This window comes from Nerophis ophidion, linkage group LG06 (genome assembly GCF_033978795.1).
Source record: "Nerophis ophidion isolate RoL-2023_Sa linkage group LG06, RoL_Noph_v1.0, whole genome shotgun sequence".
Lineage (NCBI taxonomy): Eukaryota > Metazoa > Chordata > Actinopteri > Syngnathiformes > Syngnathidae > Nerophis > Nerophis ophidion.
The window spans coordinates 40,417,711-40,441,453 of NC_084616.1; the positions used below are offsets into that span (position 1 = coordinate 40,417,711).

General features: G+C 39.1%; 1 protein-coding gene across 4 annotated transcripts in view; it reads right to left on the reverse strand.

Annotated features, from left to right (window-relative positions):
* Positions 1 to 23,743, reverse strand: part of tp73 (tumor protein p73) — a 64,211-nt gene that overhangs the window by 22,551 nt on the left and 17,917 nt on the right. For 3 of the 4 annotated variants that reach the window (XR_009807190.1, XM_061903767.1, XM_061903769.1), the window contains one exon: positions 11,506 to 11,751. Coding sequence is in view for 3 of the 4 variants with exons in the window: in XM_061903767.1 (XP_061759751.1) it covers positions 11,506 to 11,751 (246 nt within the window). In the remaining variant the exon portion in view is untranslated. Of the gene's footprint in view, positions 1 to 11,505; positions 11,752 to 12,331; positions 12,581 to 23,743 lie in introns of those variants that run through there. The other variant, XM_061903768.1, reaches the window with a different exon arrangement.

A 23,743-nucleotide genomic window follows, 5' to 3' on the forward strand; every position in this document is an offset into this window, starting at 1 on the left:
ATGGACTATACTGTTTTATTTTCAATGAAACAATAGAAAATACGTACTCCTATAGTAGTACAGTTGGCACAGTAGAGTAAACTGACAGTTAGTATTCAAACATTTAATATTTGACATTTCAAACAGTTTTGAACAGAAAGAGTTCATGCACATTCAGATAAATTCCTCAAAATTACAATTAAAACAATTTTGCCCGGGGGCCGGGCTGTATATATGCGCACTATGACTGAAAGAGAACGCGCTTGGCGCGATGATGTCATGTTATCGAGGGAAAAATGCATTTTTAGACCGTATGATTTGCCTGAGCGGCTAGGAGACCCCAAGAGTAACAGGCGGTTGCCTTGTTGCCTTTCCATTAAGAACAATAAATTCGTTTTTAGTATAAATTTGCTGGTTTCAAGAAATGTAATGCTGAGCGCATATCATTATGTCAAGATAATCGCTCTACCATTTACTTAATTTAAGAATATTTTTCAACATATTGACAAAAAGGTCTCTTTTTTTTTTCTACCAAGAAAAGTGCACTTGTTATTAGTGAGAATATACTTATTTTAAGGTATTTTTGGGTTCATTTTGGTTAGCTAATTTTGCTTGTTTTGGAAAGTCTTGAGAAGCCAAAGTTTATTGTTCTATTGGCAGATTACTTAGTTCAAATAAAATACCCCTTATTTTTATTTATTTTTTTCTTGTTTTTGAACACTGACTTTTTGCAGTGTAGTGTGTGTGTGACAATCATTGGTACTTTAAATTTAACTTTAACTTTTTCTTGAAACTGCTTTACAAAATACACTTTTTAAATAATGACTGTCTTTTAAATCCATCCATTTTCTACCGCTTGTCCCTTTTGGGGTCGCGGGGGGTGCTGGAGCCTATCAGCTGCATTCGGACGGAAGGCGGCGTACACCCTGGACAAGTCACTTCCTCATCGCAGGTTCATTAAATCAACAGGAATATCCTGTAAAGTAGCTGAAAAAGGTTCGTTATGTTCTTGTGTTCAAATACTTTTAATTTTTCCTCTAGTCAAACATTATTTTAGGTACAATGGATGGGATTTTTTACTTCAGATGCGGTTACTTAGGGTTGAAATTCCATCCATCGTACCTAAAATATTGTCTGACTAGAAGAAAAAAATAATCAAATGTACTGCATCCTCATTGTTGGAAACTGAAAATCTTTCTGTCACTTCACTGTGGTCCACAGGGGCAGGTCTTGGCAGGCCCCTGGAAACAGGGTGATAATTGCCTGATCGCCATCCATATACAGCTGTATACAAGAAACAACTTGCCTGACAAGAAGTTACCTCATCCTCCAATGGTTTAATACAGTTACTTACAGTAGGGCAAAAAAGTATTTGGTCAGCCACCGATTGTGCAAGTTCTCCCACTTAAAATGATGACAGAGGTCTGTAATTTTCATCATAGGTGCACTTCAACTGTGAGAGACAGAATGTGAAAAAAAAATCCAGGAATTCACATTGTAGGAATTTTTAAGAATTTATGGTGGAAAATAAGTATTTGGTCAACCATTCAAAGCTCTCACTGACAGAAGGAGGTTTAGGCTCAAAATCTCATGATACATGGCCCCATTCATTCTTTCCTTAACACGGATCAATCGTCCTGTCCCCTTAGCAGAAAAACAGCCCCAAAGCATGTTTCCACCCCCATGCTTCACAGTAGGTGTGGTGTTCTTGGGATGCCACTCAGTATTCTTCTTCCTCCAAACACGACGAGTTGAGTTTATACCAAAAAGTTCTATATTGGTTTCATCTGACCACATGACATTCTCACAATCCTCTGCTGTATCATCCATGTATCCATTTTGGTATAAACTCAACTCGTCATGTTTGGAGGAAGAAGAATACTGAGTTGCATCCCAAGAACACCATACCTACTGTGAAGCGTAGGGGTGGAAACATCATGCTTTGGGGCGGTTTTTATGCTATGGGACAGGACGATTGATCCGTGTTAAGGAAAGAATGAATGGGGCCATGTATCGTGAGATTTTGAGCCAAAACCTCCTTTCATCAGTGAGAGCTTTGAATGGTTGACCAAATACTTATTATCCACCATAATTTACAAATATATTTTTTTTAATTCCTACAATGTGAATTCCTGGATTTTCTTTTCACATTCTGTCCATCACAGTTGAAGTGTACCTATGATGAAAATTACAGACCTCTGTCATCATTTTAAGTGGGAGAACTTGCACAATCGGTGGCTGACTAAATACTTTTTTGCCCCACTCTGTATTGGACTGGGAAATAATGCGGTGGCCCTTATAAGGATATTTTCACCAACATAGCAAGTTAAAACAATATACTATACTACCCTGAACAAAGAATAGGTGTAGGTAAATCATATTTAATGCAGCGTTATTCATTATTCAGTCAAAACTGTATTTAAATGTAAATGTATGAATGGATCAAAGAGGGGAATTATATAGGATAGATAGGTAATTAGATGAGCCAATAGACTTTGTCAGGAAGGCCTCAGCAGTCATGTTCAGGTTGCAGAGGATGCTCGTTGAAAACTAATAGAGTGATGCGTTGCGCGGGGCGTGTTGGAACCTGCGTCCTATCGGAGAGAAGCTAATAGCTGAGAAGAGCAGCTTCTGACGAGGCCGCCTTGCAGTGCATGTAGGAACTTGCAACCACGACTCATCACAACCCCCCACCACCATCACTCCCACCTACCCACATACACACACGCACGCACGCACACACGCACGCACGCACACACACACACACTAACACACACGCACACACTAACACACACGCACACACTAACACACTCACACACGAATGCGCACAAAGACACACAAACTTTTTAAAAAAGCTTCAAGAGGTGTTTATGTCATTTTCAGGCGGGGGTGACACTCGGCTGCGGAATCAGCTCCACTGGTCAAGAAGGAGGCAAAGTCTTTGACACATTATTACTCATATGCTTTAAGAAGGGGCATTGTTTTCATCTTTTCCTTGTTAAAGCAGCATCCTCGTAGCCAAAACCAAAAGGTTCCCGAACGTTTTGACTACGGGGTCACATTGAGTTAAATTAGTCCAGGATCTATCTATCTTTCTATCTATCTATCTATCTATCTATCTATCTATCTATCTATCTATCTATCTATCTATCTATCTATCTATCTATCTATCTATCTATCTATCTATCTATCTATCTATCTATCTATCTATCTATCTATCTATCTATCTATCTATCTACCTATCTATCTATCTATCTATCTATCTATCTATCTATCTATCTATCTGTCTGTCTGTCTGTCTATCTATCTATCTATCTATCTATCTATCTATCTATCTATCTATCTATCTATCCATCCATCCATCCATCCATCTATCTATCTATCTATCTATCTATCTATCTATCTATCTATCTATCTATCTATCTATCCATCCATCCATCCATCCATCCATCCATCCATCCATCCATCCATCCATCCATCCATCCATCATCTATCTATCTATCTATCTATGTATAAATGTGTATATATATATATATATATATATATATATATATATATATATATATGTATATATATAGTCAAGGTTTCTGTGGTTTATCTGTTATACAGTGCTCAATACAGGGGTACAGCGTAATATACGTTAGGTCAGGGAAACCTGCAAAACAGGCTTATAGGGATGATATAGCCTCTATGTTTTTTCCTGACCGAACGTATATACAAAGGGGGACGGCGTGGCGGAATTGGGAAAGTGGCCGTGCCAGCAACCTGTAGGTTCCCTGGGGCGGCATAGTTCGGTTGGTAGAGTGGCCGTGCCACCAACTTGAGGGTTGCAGGTTCGATTCCCGCTTGTGCCATCCTAGTTACTGCCGTTGTGTCCTTGGGCAAGACACTTTACCCACCTGCTCCCAGTGCCACCCACACTGGTTTAAATGTAACTTAGATATTGGGTGTCACTATGTAAAGCGCTTTGAGTCACTTGAGAAAAGCGCTATATAAATGTAATTCACTTCTACACCCACCTTCTACCAACCTCGTCACATCCGTTGTGTCCTTGAGCAAGACACTTCACCCTTGCTCCTGATGGGTCGTGGTTAGGGCCTTGCATGGCAGCTCCCGCCATCAGTGTGTAAACGTGTGTGTGAATGGGTGAATGTGGAATTAGTGTCAAAGCGCTTTGAGTACCTTGAAGGTAGAAAAGCGCTATACAAGTACAACCCATTTACCATATATATATGTATGTATATATATATATATATATATATATATATATATATATATATATATATATATATATATATATGTATATATACCTTCTCATTCAATGTGTTTTCTTAATTTTCATGACTATTTACATTGTAGATTGTCACTGAAGGCATCAAGACTATGACTGAACACATGTGTAGTTATGTACTTAACAAAAAAAGTTGAAATAACTGAAAACGTGTTTTATATTCTACTTTCTTCAAAATAGCAACCCTTTGCTGTTATTACTTTTTCGCACACTCTTGGCATTCTCTCGATGAGTTTCAAGATGTAGTCACCTAAAAGGTTTTTATTTACTTCACAGGTGTCATAGTTTTGATGCCCTCAGTGACAATCTACAATGTAAATAGTCTTGAAAAAAAAGCAAACCAGAAGGCGTGTCCAAACTTTTGGCCTGTACTACATATATATATATATATATATATATATATATATATATATATATATATATATATATATATATATATATATATATATATATATATATATATATATATATATCATTTAATCAATCAATGTTTATTTCTATAGCTCTAAATCAAAAGTGTCTCAAAGGGCTGCACAAGTCACAACGACATCCACGGTACAGAGCCCACATAAGGGCAAGGAAAAACTCACCCCAGTGGGACGTCAATATATATATATATATATATATATATATATATATATATATATATATATATATATATATATATATATATATATATATACATATATATATATATATATATATATATATACATATATATATATATATATATATATATATATATATATACATATATACATATATATATATATATATATATATATGTATATATATATATATATATATGTATATGTATATATATGTACGTATATGTATATATATATATATATATATACATATATATATATATATATATATATATATGTATATGTATATATATATATGTATATGTATATATATATATATATATATATATATATATATATATACATATATATATATATATATATATATATATATCTACACACACACAGACACACACACATATTAGGGTTGTATTGTAATTATAAGTATTTATTAATGTAAATAGATAAAGCACAAAAGTAAATTGGTTTAAACAGATTCTCTCACATGGGAACCGCGACCACAGCGATTTAAGTCTGCATATAAATGTAATACCACATTGAAGTGTGAAGTTTGCCAAACATGATAAAAAGGTAGATATACAGTACTACCTGCGATAAAGCCAGATTTTTGAGGAAATTTGCCAATACACTGTCATGTGAACTTGCGCGTGCCAACACACACACACCCAAACATACACACAAACGCACACAAAATACACACGCACGCACTTAGAGACACACACAACAACCTTAAAGTTGTGTATTACATCAGAAATATCGGGCAGCTAAAATGCATCGAACATGGCAAAGTGTGGAGACTGGAGAGTGTTTTGCAAAGGACCAATCAAGCCTTGTAATGGATTTAAAGGACATCTGAAATGGGGCTTCACGGTGGCAGAGGGGTTAGTGCGTCTGCCTCACAATACGAAGGTCCTGCAGTCCTGGGTTCAAATCCAGGCTCGGGATCTTTCTGTGTGGAGTTTGCATGTTCTCCCCGTGAATGCGTGGGTTCCCTCCGGGTACTCCGGCTTCCTCCCACTTCCAAAGACATGCACCTGGGGATAGGTTGATTGGCAACACTAAATTGGCCCTAGTGTGTGAATGTGAGCGTGAATGTTGTCTGTCTATCTGTGTTGGCCCTGCGATGAGGTGGCGACTTGTCCAGGGTGTACCCCGCCTTCCGCCCGATTGTAGCTGAGATAGGCGCCAGCGCCCCCCGCGACCCCGGAAGGGAATAAGCGGTAGAAAATGGATGGATGGATGGATGGACTTCTGAAATGAGATTTTCTTATTTAAACAGGGATAGCAGGTCCATTTTATGTGTCATACTTGATCATTTCGCGATATCGCCATATTTTTGCTGAAAGAATTTAGTAGAGAACATCCACGATAAAGTTCGCAACTTTCGGTGCTAAGAGAAAAGCCCTGCCTCTACCGGAAGTCGCAGACGATGATGTCACATGTTGATGGCTCCTCGCATATTCACATTGTTTTTAATGGGAGCCTCCAACAAAAAGTGCTATTCGGACCGAGAAAACGACAATTTCCCCATTAATTTGAGCGAGGATGAAAGATTCATGTTTGAGGATAGACTAGAAAGAAAAAAAAGTAAAAAAAAAAAAAAACGCGATTGGATTGGGACGGATTCCGATGTTTTTAGATACATTTACTAGGTTAATTCCGGGAAGTCCCTTATCCTTCTATTGTGTTGCTAGTGTTTTAGTGAGTTTAATAGTACCTGATAGTCGGAGGGGTGTCTCCACGGGTGTCTTGACGTGCAGTGTCTCAGGGGAGTCGACGGCAGCTATGGACGGCACAAGCCCAGCTTTTCTCCGGTAAGAACTGACTTTTTAACCACAATTTTCTCACTGAAACCTGCTGGTTGACATTTGGTCGGGATCCATGTTGGCTTGACCGCGCTCTGATCCATAGGAAAGTTTCACCTCCAGGAATTTTAAACAAGGAATCACCGTGTGTTTGTGTGGCTAAAGGCTAAAGCTTCCCAACTCCATCTTTCTACTGTGACTTCTCCAATATTAATTGAACAAATTGCAAAAGATTCAGCAACACAGATGTCCAAAAAACTCTTTAATTATGCCGTTAAAGCAGACGACATTTAGCTGTGTGTGTGCGCAGTGCTCATACTTCCTAATAATCTGTGACGTTTTGCATACACGTCATCATTACACGACGTTTCGAAGACGAAACTCCCGGGAAATTTAAAATTGTAATTTAGTAAACTAAAAAGGCCGTATTGGCATGTGTTGCAATGTTAATATTTCATCATTGATATATAAACTATCAGACTGCGTGGTGGGTAGTAGTGGGTTTCAGTAGGCCTTTAAGCGGGTGTAATTTTGAATTGTGTGTGGTGCGTGGACTACGTTTTCAATAGTTCCAATATATTGTCGACAAATACCATCTTTGAGACCTACCGCAAGACGGATTGTAAATGCTGGTGGCCCGGATCTGGTCAGCCATAGTTTGAGGACCCCTGCAAAAAGCCTTGCATCACTGAGTAAGCTGCAGATTTTATGTGTGATGGCCAGTCTAAATAAACAACACCTGCCACCTGTTTGCCATACAGGACCATAGAAAGCACAGACACAGTACGAGGGAATAATGTTTGTAAGGCCCTTCTACTATGCACAAGCCTTGAAAACACAAGTTTGCTCATCTCATTCTTCTTTTTATGTGTTCATAAGAGTTAACTTTCATTAGTACACAACAATGTCACGTTTATTGAATATATAATTTGGATTACCTGACAGCTTTAGCGTCTCACATGAATTGTCGTCATGTTTTATATACCTGTATGTGCTTTTTTTGTGAAAACAGAAATGCATACAATAACAGCAATCATTCTCTATGAGCCTATATATGCATATGCTGTATATGTAAGACCACATGTTGAGTTGTCATTGTATCAATTTCATAATGAAATAACGACAAATCATTAAAGGCAATTTAATTAAAGCTGCAATAAATCTGCAGTCTTTTTCTTTCGAATCCGCCTGTTTAATAGATAGATAGATAGATAGATAGATAGATAGATAGATAGATAGATAGATAGATGGATAGTACTTTATTGAGTTTCCTCAGGAAAATTAAAGTTCCAGCAGCAGTGTACAGAATTGAAATCGAATTAAAAAGGAAATAATGGGGATATAAATTAAAATAAAATAGAAAATATAACAATAAGATTAAAAATAAAAAGCAACAATTTTGGCATGGAGGCATCTGAAATATTTGAGATTTCTGCACAGTACTTTTTCTACATTATTCTCAATAATAAAATATGTAATTGCCTAAAAAGCTCAAGCAGATGAAATACACACTGGAATACTTTATAAACTACAGTGTAACTGCAAACCAAAGCTGATAACTATACAGTTTTATTGCAAAGGGGAGCAAAATACTCGGATTAAAAATTTGACATGCAGAATATTGTATTTGAATATTGTGCTTATTTTGTTATTAGTTCATTTATTTTCACGATAACTGGAAAATCAAAACATCATGGCCGGGAGATGGGCAGATTACTACTGAGAGGCTGTGACCGGTTTTCGGCATATTTAAAAAAATCCATGACTGTGCAGAATGTGCTCAGCCAAAATCCACATTCATTCATCTTTCGTCCCGATCACCTTTGTTGTTGTCCTTTAATTTGTGATTTTGAAAAAGAGCTCCATCCGAACACAAAAGGGTAGAGGTTACATATGCGCCAGAGTAGACAGGTTTAAGTGTGTTTAAGCCGGAGGAAGAAAGAAACAACGGGATAAAAGCAGCAGGTCAGAGGTCACGCTCTTAGGGCCAAAAAGGGATCTTCTTACAACACTGAAAGGTATACGCGAAGAAGCCCACCATGCATGGTTACCTTCACGCAAACATGGATGAGCTCCTTGAATAGACGCTCATGCTGAGTGATGGAAGTGCAGTTTGTATCCCATTTGTCTTTTTACGCAGGTCAAATGTGTGATAGCCGGAGACACCTTTTCACAGGAGTTCATGGGAGCTGAGGCCTGTGCGTGTTTGGGGGTTGGATATAAATCTATTTACACCGTCGCAACATGAGGCCCCGCTTCCTGTTTTGGGGGCCAAAAAGCAAGTCAGGTAGAAGTTGAAGTTATTGTAGGAAAGAATGTGTGTATTTTTTTTTTTGTAATTTAAAAAGATAAAGGTTTTACCCATTAAAATTGTATTGTTCCTTCTGATGGGTAACATCTATCAGTATTTAGACTGGTAGAGGTAATTTGCTATAGTGACCATTGAATTATACTAATAAGCATTTGAGTCACATTCATATTTAAAAAGTATCATTGTCATTAACGATGTATACATACACTGTAATACGGTATATGTATATATATATATATATATATATATATATATACACATAAAAATATATATACATATATATATACATATATATATGTATATGTATATATAGAGTATATGTATATATAAATATATTTATATATTTATATATGTATATGTATTGATATACATCTGTATATGTATACTGTATATTTATACATATGTATATATACAGTATATATACACAGTAGATGTATATATAAATATCTGTATATGTTTATATATGTATTAATATATTTATATACAGTACATCTGTATATGTATACTGTATATTTATATATATATATGTATAGATACGGTATATATATACACACAGTATATGTATAAATATGTGTATAAATATACAGTATACATATACAGATGTATATAAATATATACATATATAAATATATAAATATTTATAAATATACAGTGTATATATACGGATGTATATATATATATATATATATATATATATATATATATATATATATATATATATTCAGTTGAATGCACCACAAAGACAAGATATTTGATGTTCAAACTCATAAAATGTAGTGTTTTTTGCAAATAATAATTAACTTAGAATTTCATGGCTGCAACACGTGCCAAAGTAGTTGGGAAAGGGCAGGTTCACCACTGTGTTACATCACCTTTTCTTTTATCAACACTCAATAAACGTTTGGGAACTGAGGAAACTAATTGTTGAAGATTTGAAAGTGGAATTCTTCACTATTCTTGCTTGATGTATTAAGTTGTTCAACAGTTCGGGCTCTCCGTTGTCGTATTTTGTGCTTCATAATGCGCCACAAATTTTCGATGGACTGCAGGCGGGCCAGGAAAGTACCCGCACTCTTTTACTACGAAGCCACACCGTTGTAACACGTGGCTTGGCATTGTTTTGCTGAAATAAGCAGGGGCGTCCATAATAATGTTGCTTGGATGACAACATACGTTGCTCCAAAACCTGTATGGACCATTCAGCATTAATGGGGCCTTCACAGATGTGTAAGTTACCCATGCCTTGGGCACTAATACACCCCCATACCATCACAGATGCTGGCTTTAGAACTTTGCGCCTATAACAATCTGGATGGTTATTTTCCTCTTTGTTACGGAGGACACCACGTCCACAGTTTCCAAATATAATTTGAAATGTGGACTCGTCAGACCACAGAACACTTTTCCACTTTGCATCAGTCCATGTTAGATGAGCTCGGGCCCAGCGAAGCCGGCGGCGTTCCTGGGTGTTGTTGATAAATGGCTTTCGCTTTGCATAGTAGAGTTTTAACTTGCACTTACAGATGTAGCGACCAACTGTAGTTACTGACAGTGGTTTTATGAAGTGTTCCTGAGCCCATGTGGTGATATCCTTTACACACTGATGTCGGTTTTTGATGCAATACCGCCTGAGGGTTCAAAGGTCTGTAATATCTTTGCTTATGTGCAGTGATTTCTCCAGTTTCTCTGAACCTTTAGATGATTTTACGGACCGTAGATGGTGAAATCCCTAAATTCCTTGCAATAACTCGTTGATAAATGTTGTTCTAAAACTGTTCGGCAATTTGCTTGCAAATTGGTGACCCTCGCCCCATCCTTGTTTGTGAATTACTTAGCATTTCATGTAAGCTGCTTTTATACCAAATCATGGCACCCACCTGTTCCCATTTAGCCTGCACACCTGTGGGATGTTCCAAATAAGTGTTTAATGAGCATTCCTCAACTTTATCAGTATTTATTGCCACCTTTCCCAACGTCTTTTTTTACGTGTTGCTGGCATCAAATTCTAAAGTTAATGATAATTTGCAAAAAATTGTACTATTGTACCACCACCCCACCATTTCAACATGCCCAAATTAAACTGTACTATTGTACCACCACCCCACCAATAAAAAATAAAAAAACAGGAACCAACTGCTTCTTTGCAGGGATATTAAACCAAATGCATTATTGCATGGAGTTGAATAAGTAAACCGGGACTTAAGTACAAAAAAGTACAAATTATAGTACAATAAATTGACCTATAATATTAAACCAGATACTCCATACAATACAAAGATGTGAAATTTGGCACCAAAGTTTCATTCATCACAATAAATTTACCTTGGGAACAAACTATTGAGCAAGATGAATCACTGAATGATCCGTTACTTTCCCTTGCACAGGACAGGCCTGCACATGTGCTGACTTGAGTGCATGCAAGGGCACATGTGTATATGTGGGTGCCTAGTGGCCAATCACGAAAAAATGGGGGGGGGTGAAAGACGAACAGGGCTTATTGAGCGTACTTACTGTCCACGTGGCTGACTTGGCGGTGCTGGACTGCTGGAAGGACACTTGGAAGGTATGTGGTCCCGGATAGTCGGTGTTGGAAGGGATGGCCGGGGCAGGAGACAGGCCCTCAAACGTGGAGTTGGGCTGAGAGTAAGGCGAAGGGGTTGGCACGGCCGAAGAGGCGTTCTCGGAGCTGTAGGGGCTGGCGGGCCTGGCCCTGCTTCCCAGGCTCTCCATGCTGCTGCTGAGCAAGTTGTACTGGGACTGGGTGAGGGAAGAGCAGAGGAGAGAATGAGGGAGTTGAAGAGGGAGGAGAGAGAGATGGCAGCAGGTATGGAGATGATGGAGAGACAGACGCTTGGGAGGTCGGGTTACACGGTGCAATGTGGAGGTCAGTGTCCAGGTAAATGGAAAATTTTCTAAAAAAAACCCTCTATGCTGCATAATCCACACAGCAGCCACCTTGGGGCTATCTGGGCTGACCTGTAAAACACCAGGCTAATCTGTGCCGTATAATTGCCCGCCACCCACCTGCTGTGTTTAAGGAGAAGGAGGAGTTGTAGCTTTGAAGCGCAATGGGATGACACACTTGTCAAAGTTGTAACGCCTACACCACCAGGCCTATTTTCAGGATCACAAATTGAGTTATCCTGCATCTCAAATACTTTTTTTTAACCAAAAACACTATGTGCATCAACAAGAAAAAGACCAGTCTGCATATAAATAAAAACAAATTGCGAAACACATTTCCACCCCATGAACAAGGACATTGAAATTGGAATAACAGTTAAAAATATATGCTCACATGCAAACCCCTCTTAAGTCACACAAATAGAATATTTACCTTCTTTTTCACGTAGTACATCCTCTAAAGTTCTAGTCTCATGTGCTACACTTCAGTCAGAGATGTCCAAATGGTTACAAAAGAGAGTGCAGGATCATAGCACTATAAGCAGAGTTCAAGTGAGGTGTGTGTCAGTGGACACACCGCACCATTCACCCTCTGCCTCTCACACACATATACACATATGTAGAGGCAGGACAAAGGTGAGGACTGGAGTGTGTTTTGAGAGAGAGAGAGAGAGAGAGAGAGAGAGGGGGAGAGAGAGAGAGAATGACTGAGACAAGGGAGAGGAGAGCAGGAAAGAGGAATGGGCACCCAAAAAATAGTACTGCATTCTAATTATGGCATGCCTGGACATAGACGGCAATGCTGGGGCACATGTACACACATGCTGCAAAACACCTTGTGAAGGCCTGCACTAAGTAAACACTGTCTGGGCCTGTGTGTGTGTGTGTGTGTGTGTGTGTGTGTGTGTGTGTGTGTGTGTGTGTGTGTGTGTGTGTGTGTGTGTGTGTGTGTGTGTGTGTGTGTGTGTGTGTGTGTGTGTGTAGGAGAGAGACAGCGAGAGTAAGCAAGAGAGACAGAGAGAGAGAAAGAATTTCGATATTATGATGTTCAAAGTACAGACTGCTATATACGCTGAACAAAATTATGAAAATATAAAGTATAACGCCGGCTAAGAATGTTTAAATACATCAACAGCAAACATTTATCCATTAAAATATGTAAAAGCTGCTGATGGTGTGTTTGACAAAGAAGCAGCTGGAAGGAGATACCGTAGGAGTCCACTCTCCAAGGTAAATGATGCAAGTTACTTTTGTAAAACTACTGTAGTTATTATTGTACATTATGTTGTATTTGTGTTATACATTTCATATCCAAAAGTGTCTTTTTCCTTTTAAAATAATAGGATACTTACAATAAATAAATAAACAACAGATTAAAAAACTGACGGAAACGTTGGGTTATGTATGAATAACTTCAATTAGATTAAGGATAAATACACTGAACAAAAATAGAAACGCAATATTTTTGTTTTTGCGCCTTTATTTTTCATGGGTTGAAACTAAAACTTTTATTAGTTTAGATTAGATTAGATTAGATTAGATAGTACTTTATTTATTCCTTCAGGAGAGTTTTTTCAGGAAAATAAAAAATTTCAGAACGATCCCATTCAAGATCAGACAGATATTACAGGGAGACAGAGCAGGATCGCTGACGGGTCTGCCGGCTTCCAGCGCACCTTACAAAAAAGGTAAGATACAGGTAAACAAGTGTGTTAGGAGTGGGAGAAAAAAATAGAAGATTAAAATAAAATAAAAAAAATAAAAAAGAAATCGGTCTAAGCCTGGGCCCCTGGAGAGGGGGTCCAGACTGAGGCCGAGGGAAAAAACAACAACAACTCATAGCAATAGTACACATCCCTCTCACATGTGTGTAAGAGGGAAAACATCAACCATCAAAGAACACAAAGAAGATTAAAGAGTAGAACTGATACAACTAGCAACTACAGTACATGCATCTATGAATAAAAAGTAAAAGAAACATATACACTGTGGTGGCCTATGCGGTGTTCCACACCATCGTCCGCTGGGGTGGAGGGAGCATGGCCTGAGACAGGAGCAGACCCAACAAAGCAACCAAGAGAGAATTATATCCACACAAAAGACTTATTCATCAAATATTGTTCACAAATCTGTCTAAACCTGTGTTAGTGAGCATTTCTTCTTTGCTAATATAATCCATCCCACATCACAGGTGTGGCATATCAAGATGCTGATTAAACCGCATGATTATTGCACTGGTGTGTAGTTTTATCACGCAGTACAATGCCACAGATGTCGCAGGTTTGGAGGGAGTGTACAGTTGGCATGCTGATTGCAGGAATATCCAACAAAGCTCTTGCTCGTAATCTGAATATTAATTTCTCTACCATAAGCCATTTCCGAAGGCGTTTCAGAGAATTTGGGAGTATATCCAACTGGCCTCACAACCGCAGACCACAAGTAACCACACCAACCCAAGACCTCCACATCCAGCATGTGTACCTCCATGATTGTCTGAGACCAGGCAACCGAACAAGCTGCTGCAACAATTGGTGTGCAAAACCAAATAAATTCTGCACAAACTGTGAGAAACCATCTAAGGGAAGCTCATCTGCATGCTTGTCGTCCTCATCGGGGTCTCGACCTGACTGCAGTTTGTCGTCGCCATTGATTAGAGTGGGCAAATGCTCACATATGATGGCGTCTGGCACGTTGGAGAGGTGTTGGCTTCACGGATGAGTCCCGATTTTCACTGTTCAGGGCAGATAGCAGGCATCGTGTGGGAGAGTGGTTTGTTGATGTCAACGTTATGAATCCATTGGCCCATGGTGAGGGTGGGGTAATGGTATGGTGAGGCATATGTTATGGACAATGAACATTTTATTGATGGCGTTCTGAATGCACAGATACACCGTGACCATATCTATTATTCACCCACCAGTGTGAGCGGCACCGGGGGCAAGGGTGAAGTGTCCTGCCCAAGGACACAACGGGAGCGATTTGGATGGTAAGAGGCGAGGAGCGAACCTGCAACCCTCAGGTTTCTGGCACGGCAGCTCTACCCACTACGCCATTCCGCTCCGCCATAATGTTAATCCTCCTGTTTAATCACCATCTTGATATGCCACACCTGTCAGGTGGGATGGATTATCTTGGAAAAGAAGAAGTGCCCACGATTTCAGATTTCGACTGATTTGTGAACAATATTTGTGAGGCAGAAAGAGGTATTTTGTGTATATAGTGAAAGTTTTAAAACTTTGAGTTAAAGGGGATTATTATCACAATTTCAAAAGGGTTAAAACCAATAAAATTCAGTTCCCAGTGGCTTGTTTTATTTTTTGAAATTTTTTTCGAAATTTTACCCGTCCCGGAATATCCCTAAAAAAAGCTTTAAAGTGCCTTATTTTCGCTATCTTCGAAGCCACTATCGATTTTCCTGTGACGTCATACAGGGCTGCCAATGTAAACAAAACAATGGCGAATAGCACAGCAAGACATAGCGACATTAACTCGGATTCAAACTCGGATTTCAGCGGCTTAAGCGATTCAACAGATTACGCATGTATTGAAACGAATGATTAGAGTGTGGAGGCAGATAGCAAAAACGAAATTGAAGAAGAAACTGAAGCTATTGACGCTATTCGGCCATAGCATGGCCGAATAGCTTGGCATTGCTGGTAAAATGTGCGGACAAAACGATCAGGACTTTCGCATCTTGTGACACTGAAGCAACTTAAATCCGTCGATTGGTAAGTGTTTGTTTCGCATTAAATGTGGGTATCTAGTTTCAAATGTACATACAGCTAGCCTAAATAGCATGTTAGCATTGATTAGCTGGCAGTCACGCCACGACCAAATATGTCTGATTAGCACATAAATCAACAACATCAACAAAACTCACCTTTGTGATTTCGTTGACTTTATTATTACAAATGCATCTGCAGGTTATCCATACATCTCTGTGCCATGTCTGCCTTAGCATCGCCGGTAAAATGTGCAGACACTGCTGCACATTCAATGGGGGTCCGGTGGCAGATTTCTTGCCACTTTCGCATCTTCGGGCCAGTGGTGCAACTTGAATCCTTCCCTGTTAGTGTTGTTACACCCTCCAACAACACACCGACGAGGCATGATGTCTCCAAGGTTCCAAAAAATAGTCGAAAAAAACGGAAAATAACAGAGCTGAGACCCGGTGTTTGTAATGTCTTTGAGAAAATGAAAATGGCGGCTTTATTACCTAGGAAACGTCCTGTTCTGACGTCATCGCTCCAAGAGCGATAAACAGAAAGGCGTTTAATTCGCCAAAATCCACCCATTTAGAGTTCGGAAATCGGTTAAAAAAATATATGGTCTTTTTTCTGCAACATCAAGGTATATATTGACGCTTACATAGGTCTGGTGATAATGTTCCCCTTTAAACTCATGAAAAATGGTAGCGAAATCAAAAGTGTTGTGTTTATATTTGTGTTCAAATATGTATACTTGTGTTTAACAACATGACTGCAATAAGGGAGCACTGTTACATCAGATGAACAATTATTGGGGAAATACATCCATCCATCCATTCATTTTCTACCGCTTGTCCCGTATGGGGTTGCGTGTGTCGCTGGAGCCTATCTCAGCTGCATTCGGGCAGAAGGCGGTGTACACCCTGGACAAGTCGCCACCTCATCATAGGGTAGACAGATAGATAGACAGACAACATTCACACTCACATTCATACACGAGGGCCAATTTAGTGTTGCCAATCAACCTATCCCAGGTGCGTGTCTTTGGAAGTGGGAGGAAGCCGGAGTACCCGGAGGGAACCAACGCAGTCACGGGGGAGAACATGCAAACTCCACACAGAAAGATCCCGAGCCTGGGATTGAACCCTGGACTACTCAGGACCTTCGTATTGTGAGGCACATGCACTAACCCTAGTTCCACCGTGCTGCCCTAGGGAAATACAACACCCAACAAATGCTCTGTGTGCCACAAAAACATCATTGTAATGTCATTTTCTACTTAAAAAGACAATAAAATGTAAATTCTAAACTGTAAATATGAGTACATAACTCCCAGTTGTGTGATTTTAAAATTTCAAGAGTGAAGCCATATTAAAAACTAAACAAAAAAATCACCATTTCCACCCAACTTGTTCGAGACAGATAGCCACCCAACATAATCTGGGTTCTGTTCAAGGTTTCTTCCGTAAAGGGAGTATTTCCTTGCCTTTGTTGCCAAATATTTGCTTACAGAATGTGGTCTTCAATTGGTTTTCCGCAACATATGAGGTGCATGGTCCTTGACCTGCTAGATGTGTGAGTGCCTTACTTTTCTTGTAAATTGGCGCTGTATGAATACATTTAACTAGACAGGACTAAATGTACACCGCATGTGTGGACAATGCACAGCATTTAGAATTTATTTTGGGCTAATATGACAAATGGTGTGCAGCACGGTGCAAGAGGGGTTATTGCGTCTGCCTCACAATACGAAGGTCCTGAGTTCAATCCATGGCTGGCTCTACACAGGGGCAAGAGGGGGCAGAGCCCCCTTAAATAAATGTCTTGCCCCCTCAAATCAAAATTTGAGAAAGAAAATTTTAATAAACTCACAAAATTACTACATTACAAGTTGACAAAATAATCTGCACTAGCGGAAAAATCCGCCAAAAAAGGGACACACACGATATAGTAGTGTCGGCTTCCCTCCCATCCCTCCCTCCGCTGTGCGTGTATTCAACATTCCACAGGCTGCGCAGTAGACACACACCCGCACACACCCCTCAGCCCTCAGTAAACATCCAATCACTGTTGCAGTATGAAAGTAAAAGAAAAGGAAAAGTTGTCTACATTTATCATAAACACGTTTATCGTCGCGGACTTTCGGTGCTACGGAGTTCCTTTTTTTTTTTTTTTTTTTTACAACTTGACTGTACTGGGGCACAACTGGGGCACAAATAATTGTGTGTGCAAAGCGCGCAAGCAAAAACATTTTTAGCTCTTATTTATCATAAAAAATACATAAATAGTGCTTTAAACTATGAAATCATATCAGATGATGTTGTATGGATCTTTGATTAACCACCTGAAATTAACTAATGCCTTTGACCTACTTGTGCACTTTTTTACTCCAGACTTCTAAACTGCTACTGGTAAAAGCAAAAAGGAAGAGCAATGAATCTTTTTGAAATATATATTGCAGTAATCATCTGCAAATTTAACATCTACAAAAGTAAAACAAAAAAAAGCACCCCTACATCTCTGGGTTCTTTTATATTATTTAATTTCCATTATGGCAATGTGGCTAATCCTATTTTAGATAAACAAAACTATAAAATATACACAAAACAATAAAGCAACAGTAGTAGAATAAATGAACAACTGTTCTGTGTCTGTTCAGGGAATCATTTTCTGAGAAGTAAACTGTAACGTCTCGTTTTCATTTTTGCAAAGTGGTCAATCACTCTGGACAGACATGGAAATATTACAGTAACTGTTATACAGTTGACCAGTGGTTCCCAACTGCTGGGTCGTGACATAAAAGTGGATTGTGTGTCATTTTCAGTGAGTCGCAGTCACATGTGTGCATGGAAAAAAAAAAGTTTAGGGAGAAAAAAATCAAATTGTGGCAACAAAACCAGATATTTTTTTCTATTTTTCTAGTGACTATTAGTGAGTATTTCAGCAAAAGGCAAACCGACTAACAAGTTGGAGGAGGACTCAGGACAGACATGGAAATATATTTTTTAAAAATCTAAATGGGGCAAAAAAAAATGATATTTTCAGCCATCTTTCTGAAAACAAATACAGAAATGTTACTATTTTTTCTGGAAACAAAACCAGATGCTTTAGCTGTAGCCATTTTTCAGGTGACAAAACAAGATTATTTTAGTCAAAGTCACACCAATTAACAAGACAAGTCTACTGAGCTATTTTTCTGTGAAATAAACTTGAATGATTTAAAAATTTGGCTCACGACTTGATGATATGGAAAAATGTTTTTCTTCCTGAAGATAAACCATTTGAGAAGCACTCAACTCACACATGCTTACTCCAAATCATCATTGATGCAGAACCAGCAGACAATAACCAACATTATGTTTCATGTTCATTGGAAATTCCCCCGACAGCTCGTACAGCAAATGAATATGTTTGTCTTGATACAAGGAATAACGTTAGCTAACTTAGCATCAACTTAAGACAATGATGTTGCCTAGCTAGCTAGGACTTCACTTATATCTCTCATTCCTGCCGCTTCTTCTCTGCTGCGGGCGAATAACTTTCTTAAATCCATCTAGGAGTTACAGTTTGAGTCAAATCAAAATCAAAATAATGTAATTAACAAATTGTTGTTGGCTAACGTTACCTACCTCAGCAGTGATTCTCACCCCCCCCCTCTCTCTCTCTCAACCGAAGTCTCGATCCACACGTGAATAAATTACCATATTAATTAGCCATGTGCTCATTGTTTCTTGGAGTGAATACAGTAGCAATCAATTACCATACTAAGTAGTATGTGCGCTGTTGTCTATGTTATGTAGACTTAAAACTCTGAAGCGTTGTTTTTTATTGGTAAATTTTTTTACTGGGGCACTGCAGATCAACAGTGGGGCACGTGCCCCAGTGAAATCTGTCTGGCGACGCCCCTGGCCCACGTCCACTGCATGTGACAAACTGAAGACAAGTGACCTGTGTCTGACAGACCCCTACGTAAAGCCCCGCCCCAGGCTGTAGTCCTGTACTGTTGTTGTTTTTCTTCATGTAATCACAGCAGGTTTTTTCTGTTGTTGTTCAAGCGTACTTATTTTCTGCTCCAGCTTCTAGCAGCTCACAAAGAAACAGTTAATGCTCTGTAATGCATCCATTTTTCAGAGCATTTAAAAAGTCTAGTCCTGCTCCTGCATGTAGTAGTAGCAATGATGCTACTGCTAGTACATCAGGGACAGCAGCTGGCAATACTGCACCTTTAGCACCAGCAAGCACTGTTTCTCCTGCACCAGCTCCTTCCGTCCCCCCAACAAGCGCTCCCCCAAAGCAGCCTGCTCAGCTACCCAGTGACTTAAATGGCAACGCACCATCTCAGCCAATACTGGGTGGCTACCCAAAGTGTGCATTTGGTACAACATTAAGATCATTCAATCCTGCCTGGTACCGCACACGACCATGGCTAGAGTATTCTGTGGTGCGAGACGCCTGCTTCTGTTTCCCCTGTCGGAAATATGGCAGCGCTGTTAATGTTTCCCCCCCTGAGGGATTGCCACCTTATTGTGGTCAGGGGGTTTGCGTGCCTCAGTGACCGTAAGAGCTATACCAGCAGGAGCTTGGTCTTCAGGTGGGACACCCAAGTTGGACAGGTCTGAAGGTAGAGTCCTGACAAAGTGCAATCCACTATTCCAGGTTGGGGTTGGACACATAGCTAAAGACCCATTTCAATGAAGAAAGCATCGTTACTATAAGCACAGAAAAAAAAGTGCTGGAGCATGATGTGTACACATGATGCCCCCTTCACCTTTCTGACTGCCCCCTCATATAAGCATGCCTAGAACCGCCCCTAGTTCAATCCTGGGCTCGGGATCTTTCTGTGTGGAGTTTGCATGTTCTCCCCGTGAATGCGTGGGTTCCCTCTGGGTACTCCGGCTTCCTCCCACTTCCAAAGACATGCACCTGGGGATAAGTTGATTGCCAACACTAAATTGGCCCTAGTGTGTGAATGTGAGTGTGAATGTTGTCTGTCTATCTGTGTTGGCCCTGCGATGAGGTGGCGACTTGTCCAGTTAGTTAGTGTCAAAGTCCAAGTCCAAGTCTAATATAATACAAAATGTATTCTGTTTATATGTTGAACATAGTTGATTGACAGGCACAAAAAATAAAAATAGACACAGGAGAAAATGTAAAGTCCATTTTGTTCCCCTTGTCATTGTTTATCAGATGAAGTCAATGTTCCAGATTTATTGCAAACTCTGCAAAATTGGAGCGTGCATACACACTTGGAAGGTACGGATCCATACATCGACTCAGACTCGAGGACAAACTTTGGTAAAAACACTCCCTGGCCACAACATTAGGTACACAGGCATAATCTTATGAGAACGAGCACAATATAGTGTCACAAAATTTGAAACAACAATGCTCACTTTTGGTTGAAATAGACCTTTTTATTTTAACAATATGTTTATTATTGTGGTTTATAAGTACAGTGTAGTGTACTTATAATGTATAGTGTAATGTATTTCTATGCTTTAGATGCTTTTCGGTACTTTTCTAAATAAAGGAGAGAACAAAAAAATTGCATTATTGGCTTAATTTTAACAAAAAAATCTTACGGCACATTAAACATATATTTCCTTTTGCAAGTTTGTACTTAAATAATATAGTGAAAATACAAAACAACTTGTCTTTTAGTAGTAAGTAAGCAAACACAGGCTAATAATTTAGCTGCTGACGTACTCAGTTATTTTGTCAAAATTATTTAGGACAAGTGGTAGAAAGTGAATTATTTATCTACTTGTTCATTTAATGTTAGTATCTGCTTGCTTTCTCTTCTAACATGTTCTATCTACACTTGTGTTAAAATGTAATAATCACTTATTCTCCTGCTTTGCAGTAGTTCTGGATGATACCATAAATTCGGGTATCAATCCAATACCAAGTCGTTACAAGATCATACATTGGTCGAATTCAAAGTCCTCATGTGTCCAGGGACATATTTCTTGATTTTTTTTTAAACATAATGTATATTTTTTTTAAAACGAAAGAAGATTTTGTGATGCTAAAAAATACTGATGTAATCATAGTAGTATTGACTAGATACGCTCCTGTACTTGGTATCATTACAGTGGATGTCAGGGGTAGAGCCACCAAAGGCGTTTGTTTACATTGCGACGCCGGTGAGCTACTGTGTGTAGTTAAGCATGTTTAGCTATTCCTCGTCCTGCAGGGATGATACTTGTAAGAATCGTACTTTATTTGTCGCTCCTGAGGTCGTTTCACCTTTATATTTAGTTTTTAAGCCAAAATGCGTCCGTTCTCCCTTTCCTGTCTACACACTGCGTCTGCTTGTAAGTACTCTGTGATTGTGTGCTGCCCAAAATGCTCGTCTGGAGGAGGTGGCGGGGGCGGTGGTTGACCGGTGCTTTGTAGAGGCGGTATAAGCAAAAATTTGAGCTCCAAGTATCCCCGCCATTAGTTGGCATAGCGAATATCACAGTGACATTAAGTAAGACAGTAAGATCCGCCAACAATTCTGGTCTTACTAGATAGCATTAGCTCATAGCGAGAGAGCAACATAACTTTGTTTTCCAACCATTGGAAGGAAGAAAGTGAGCATGAAGAACACTATTGATAAGAATGGATGATGTTCATTGAATCAAAGAAAGGAATCACCAACAACATGAAAGAGCATATTGCTATGCTAAAGCAGAATGAAAGGACGCTAGCCAAGAATGTTAAAATAATATATAAACCAGGGGTGTCCAACTCATTTTAACTCAGGGGAGGAAAATCTGTGCACACGCGGGCCAGACTATTAAAATCATGGCATTAAAACTAAAACAATAAAGACAACTTCAGATCGTTTTCTTTGTCTAACTTTGGCCAAAAATAGAACAAACAAAATCTGAAATTATTACGAGGCGAGGATTAGTGATTTAGAAGTAGCTACAATACTGCAGACGGCGGATGGACTTTAGCCGCTAGATCGCTAGCCATGTCTTAAAGCATCTCTTCCTGAGGGAGTTTCATTGTTAAAACTTCACCTTTATCTTTGGTTTTTAAGCCAACATGCGTCAGTTTTCCCTTTCCTGTCTACACACTGCGTCTGCTTGTAAGTACTCTGTGATTGTGTGCTGCCGAACATGCTCGTCTGGGGGTGGTGGTGGTGGCGGGGGGGTCGGGTGTTGTTGACCGGTACTTTTTAGAGGCGGTATAGTACCGAATACGATTATTAGTATCGCGGTACTATACTAATACCGGTATACAATGAGGTAAGCAAGGTGCACATAGAAAATACTTAACAAAAAACCCTGAACATACAACCGTGCATGCAAACCGCATGTGCTCACAGGTGTGCCTGTTGTTGGTAACCCCACTCGATATGCAACAAGTCGAAACAGAGCCACAGCCTCTGATGCCATTGTATGAGCAGGTGTGTAGACCTAAGTGACTGAGATCCCTTCTGCGGTTGTTCAACCTTTAACAACATGCAACGTCCCCTATGGGTATCTGTCCTGCTAGCTGCCACTCAACCATGCGCTTTAAAGGACCCCAAACATTTAGAAACACTGACAAGACATCTACTGCAATGCTCACTTGTCAAGATGAGTGAAGTATAATGATTTGAGGATTAAGAGATTAACCCAGTTGAGAATGTCACACTTAGTATTAACGATGTAAACAAACATGGCCAAAATGGCACAGGAAATGAGTGAGAGGACTTTTGTGGGTACTATGTAAAATATCAACCAAGAATGTAATCTGAGCTCAAGGGAGGTGAGGGTAAGAGGAGGGATGTATTTCTGTAAACATGACGCCCCCTGTTGGGAAGAGTGGGTAAAGTTTTTTCCAACAGTACATTTTGCATATTCAGTCCATCCATCTTTGAAACACAATCTAATTTGTTAATATATATATATATATATATATATATATATATATATATATATATATATATATATATATATATATATATATATATATATACATATATATATATATATATATATATATATATATATATATATATATATATATATATATAATCAGGTCAATCCCGGGCTCGGGATCTTTCTGTGTGGAGTTTGCATGTCCTCCCTGTGAATGCGTGGGTTCCCCCCTGGTACACTGGCTTCCTCCCACTTCCAAAGACATGCACCAGGGGATAG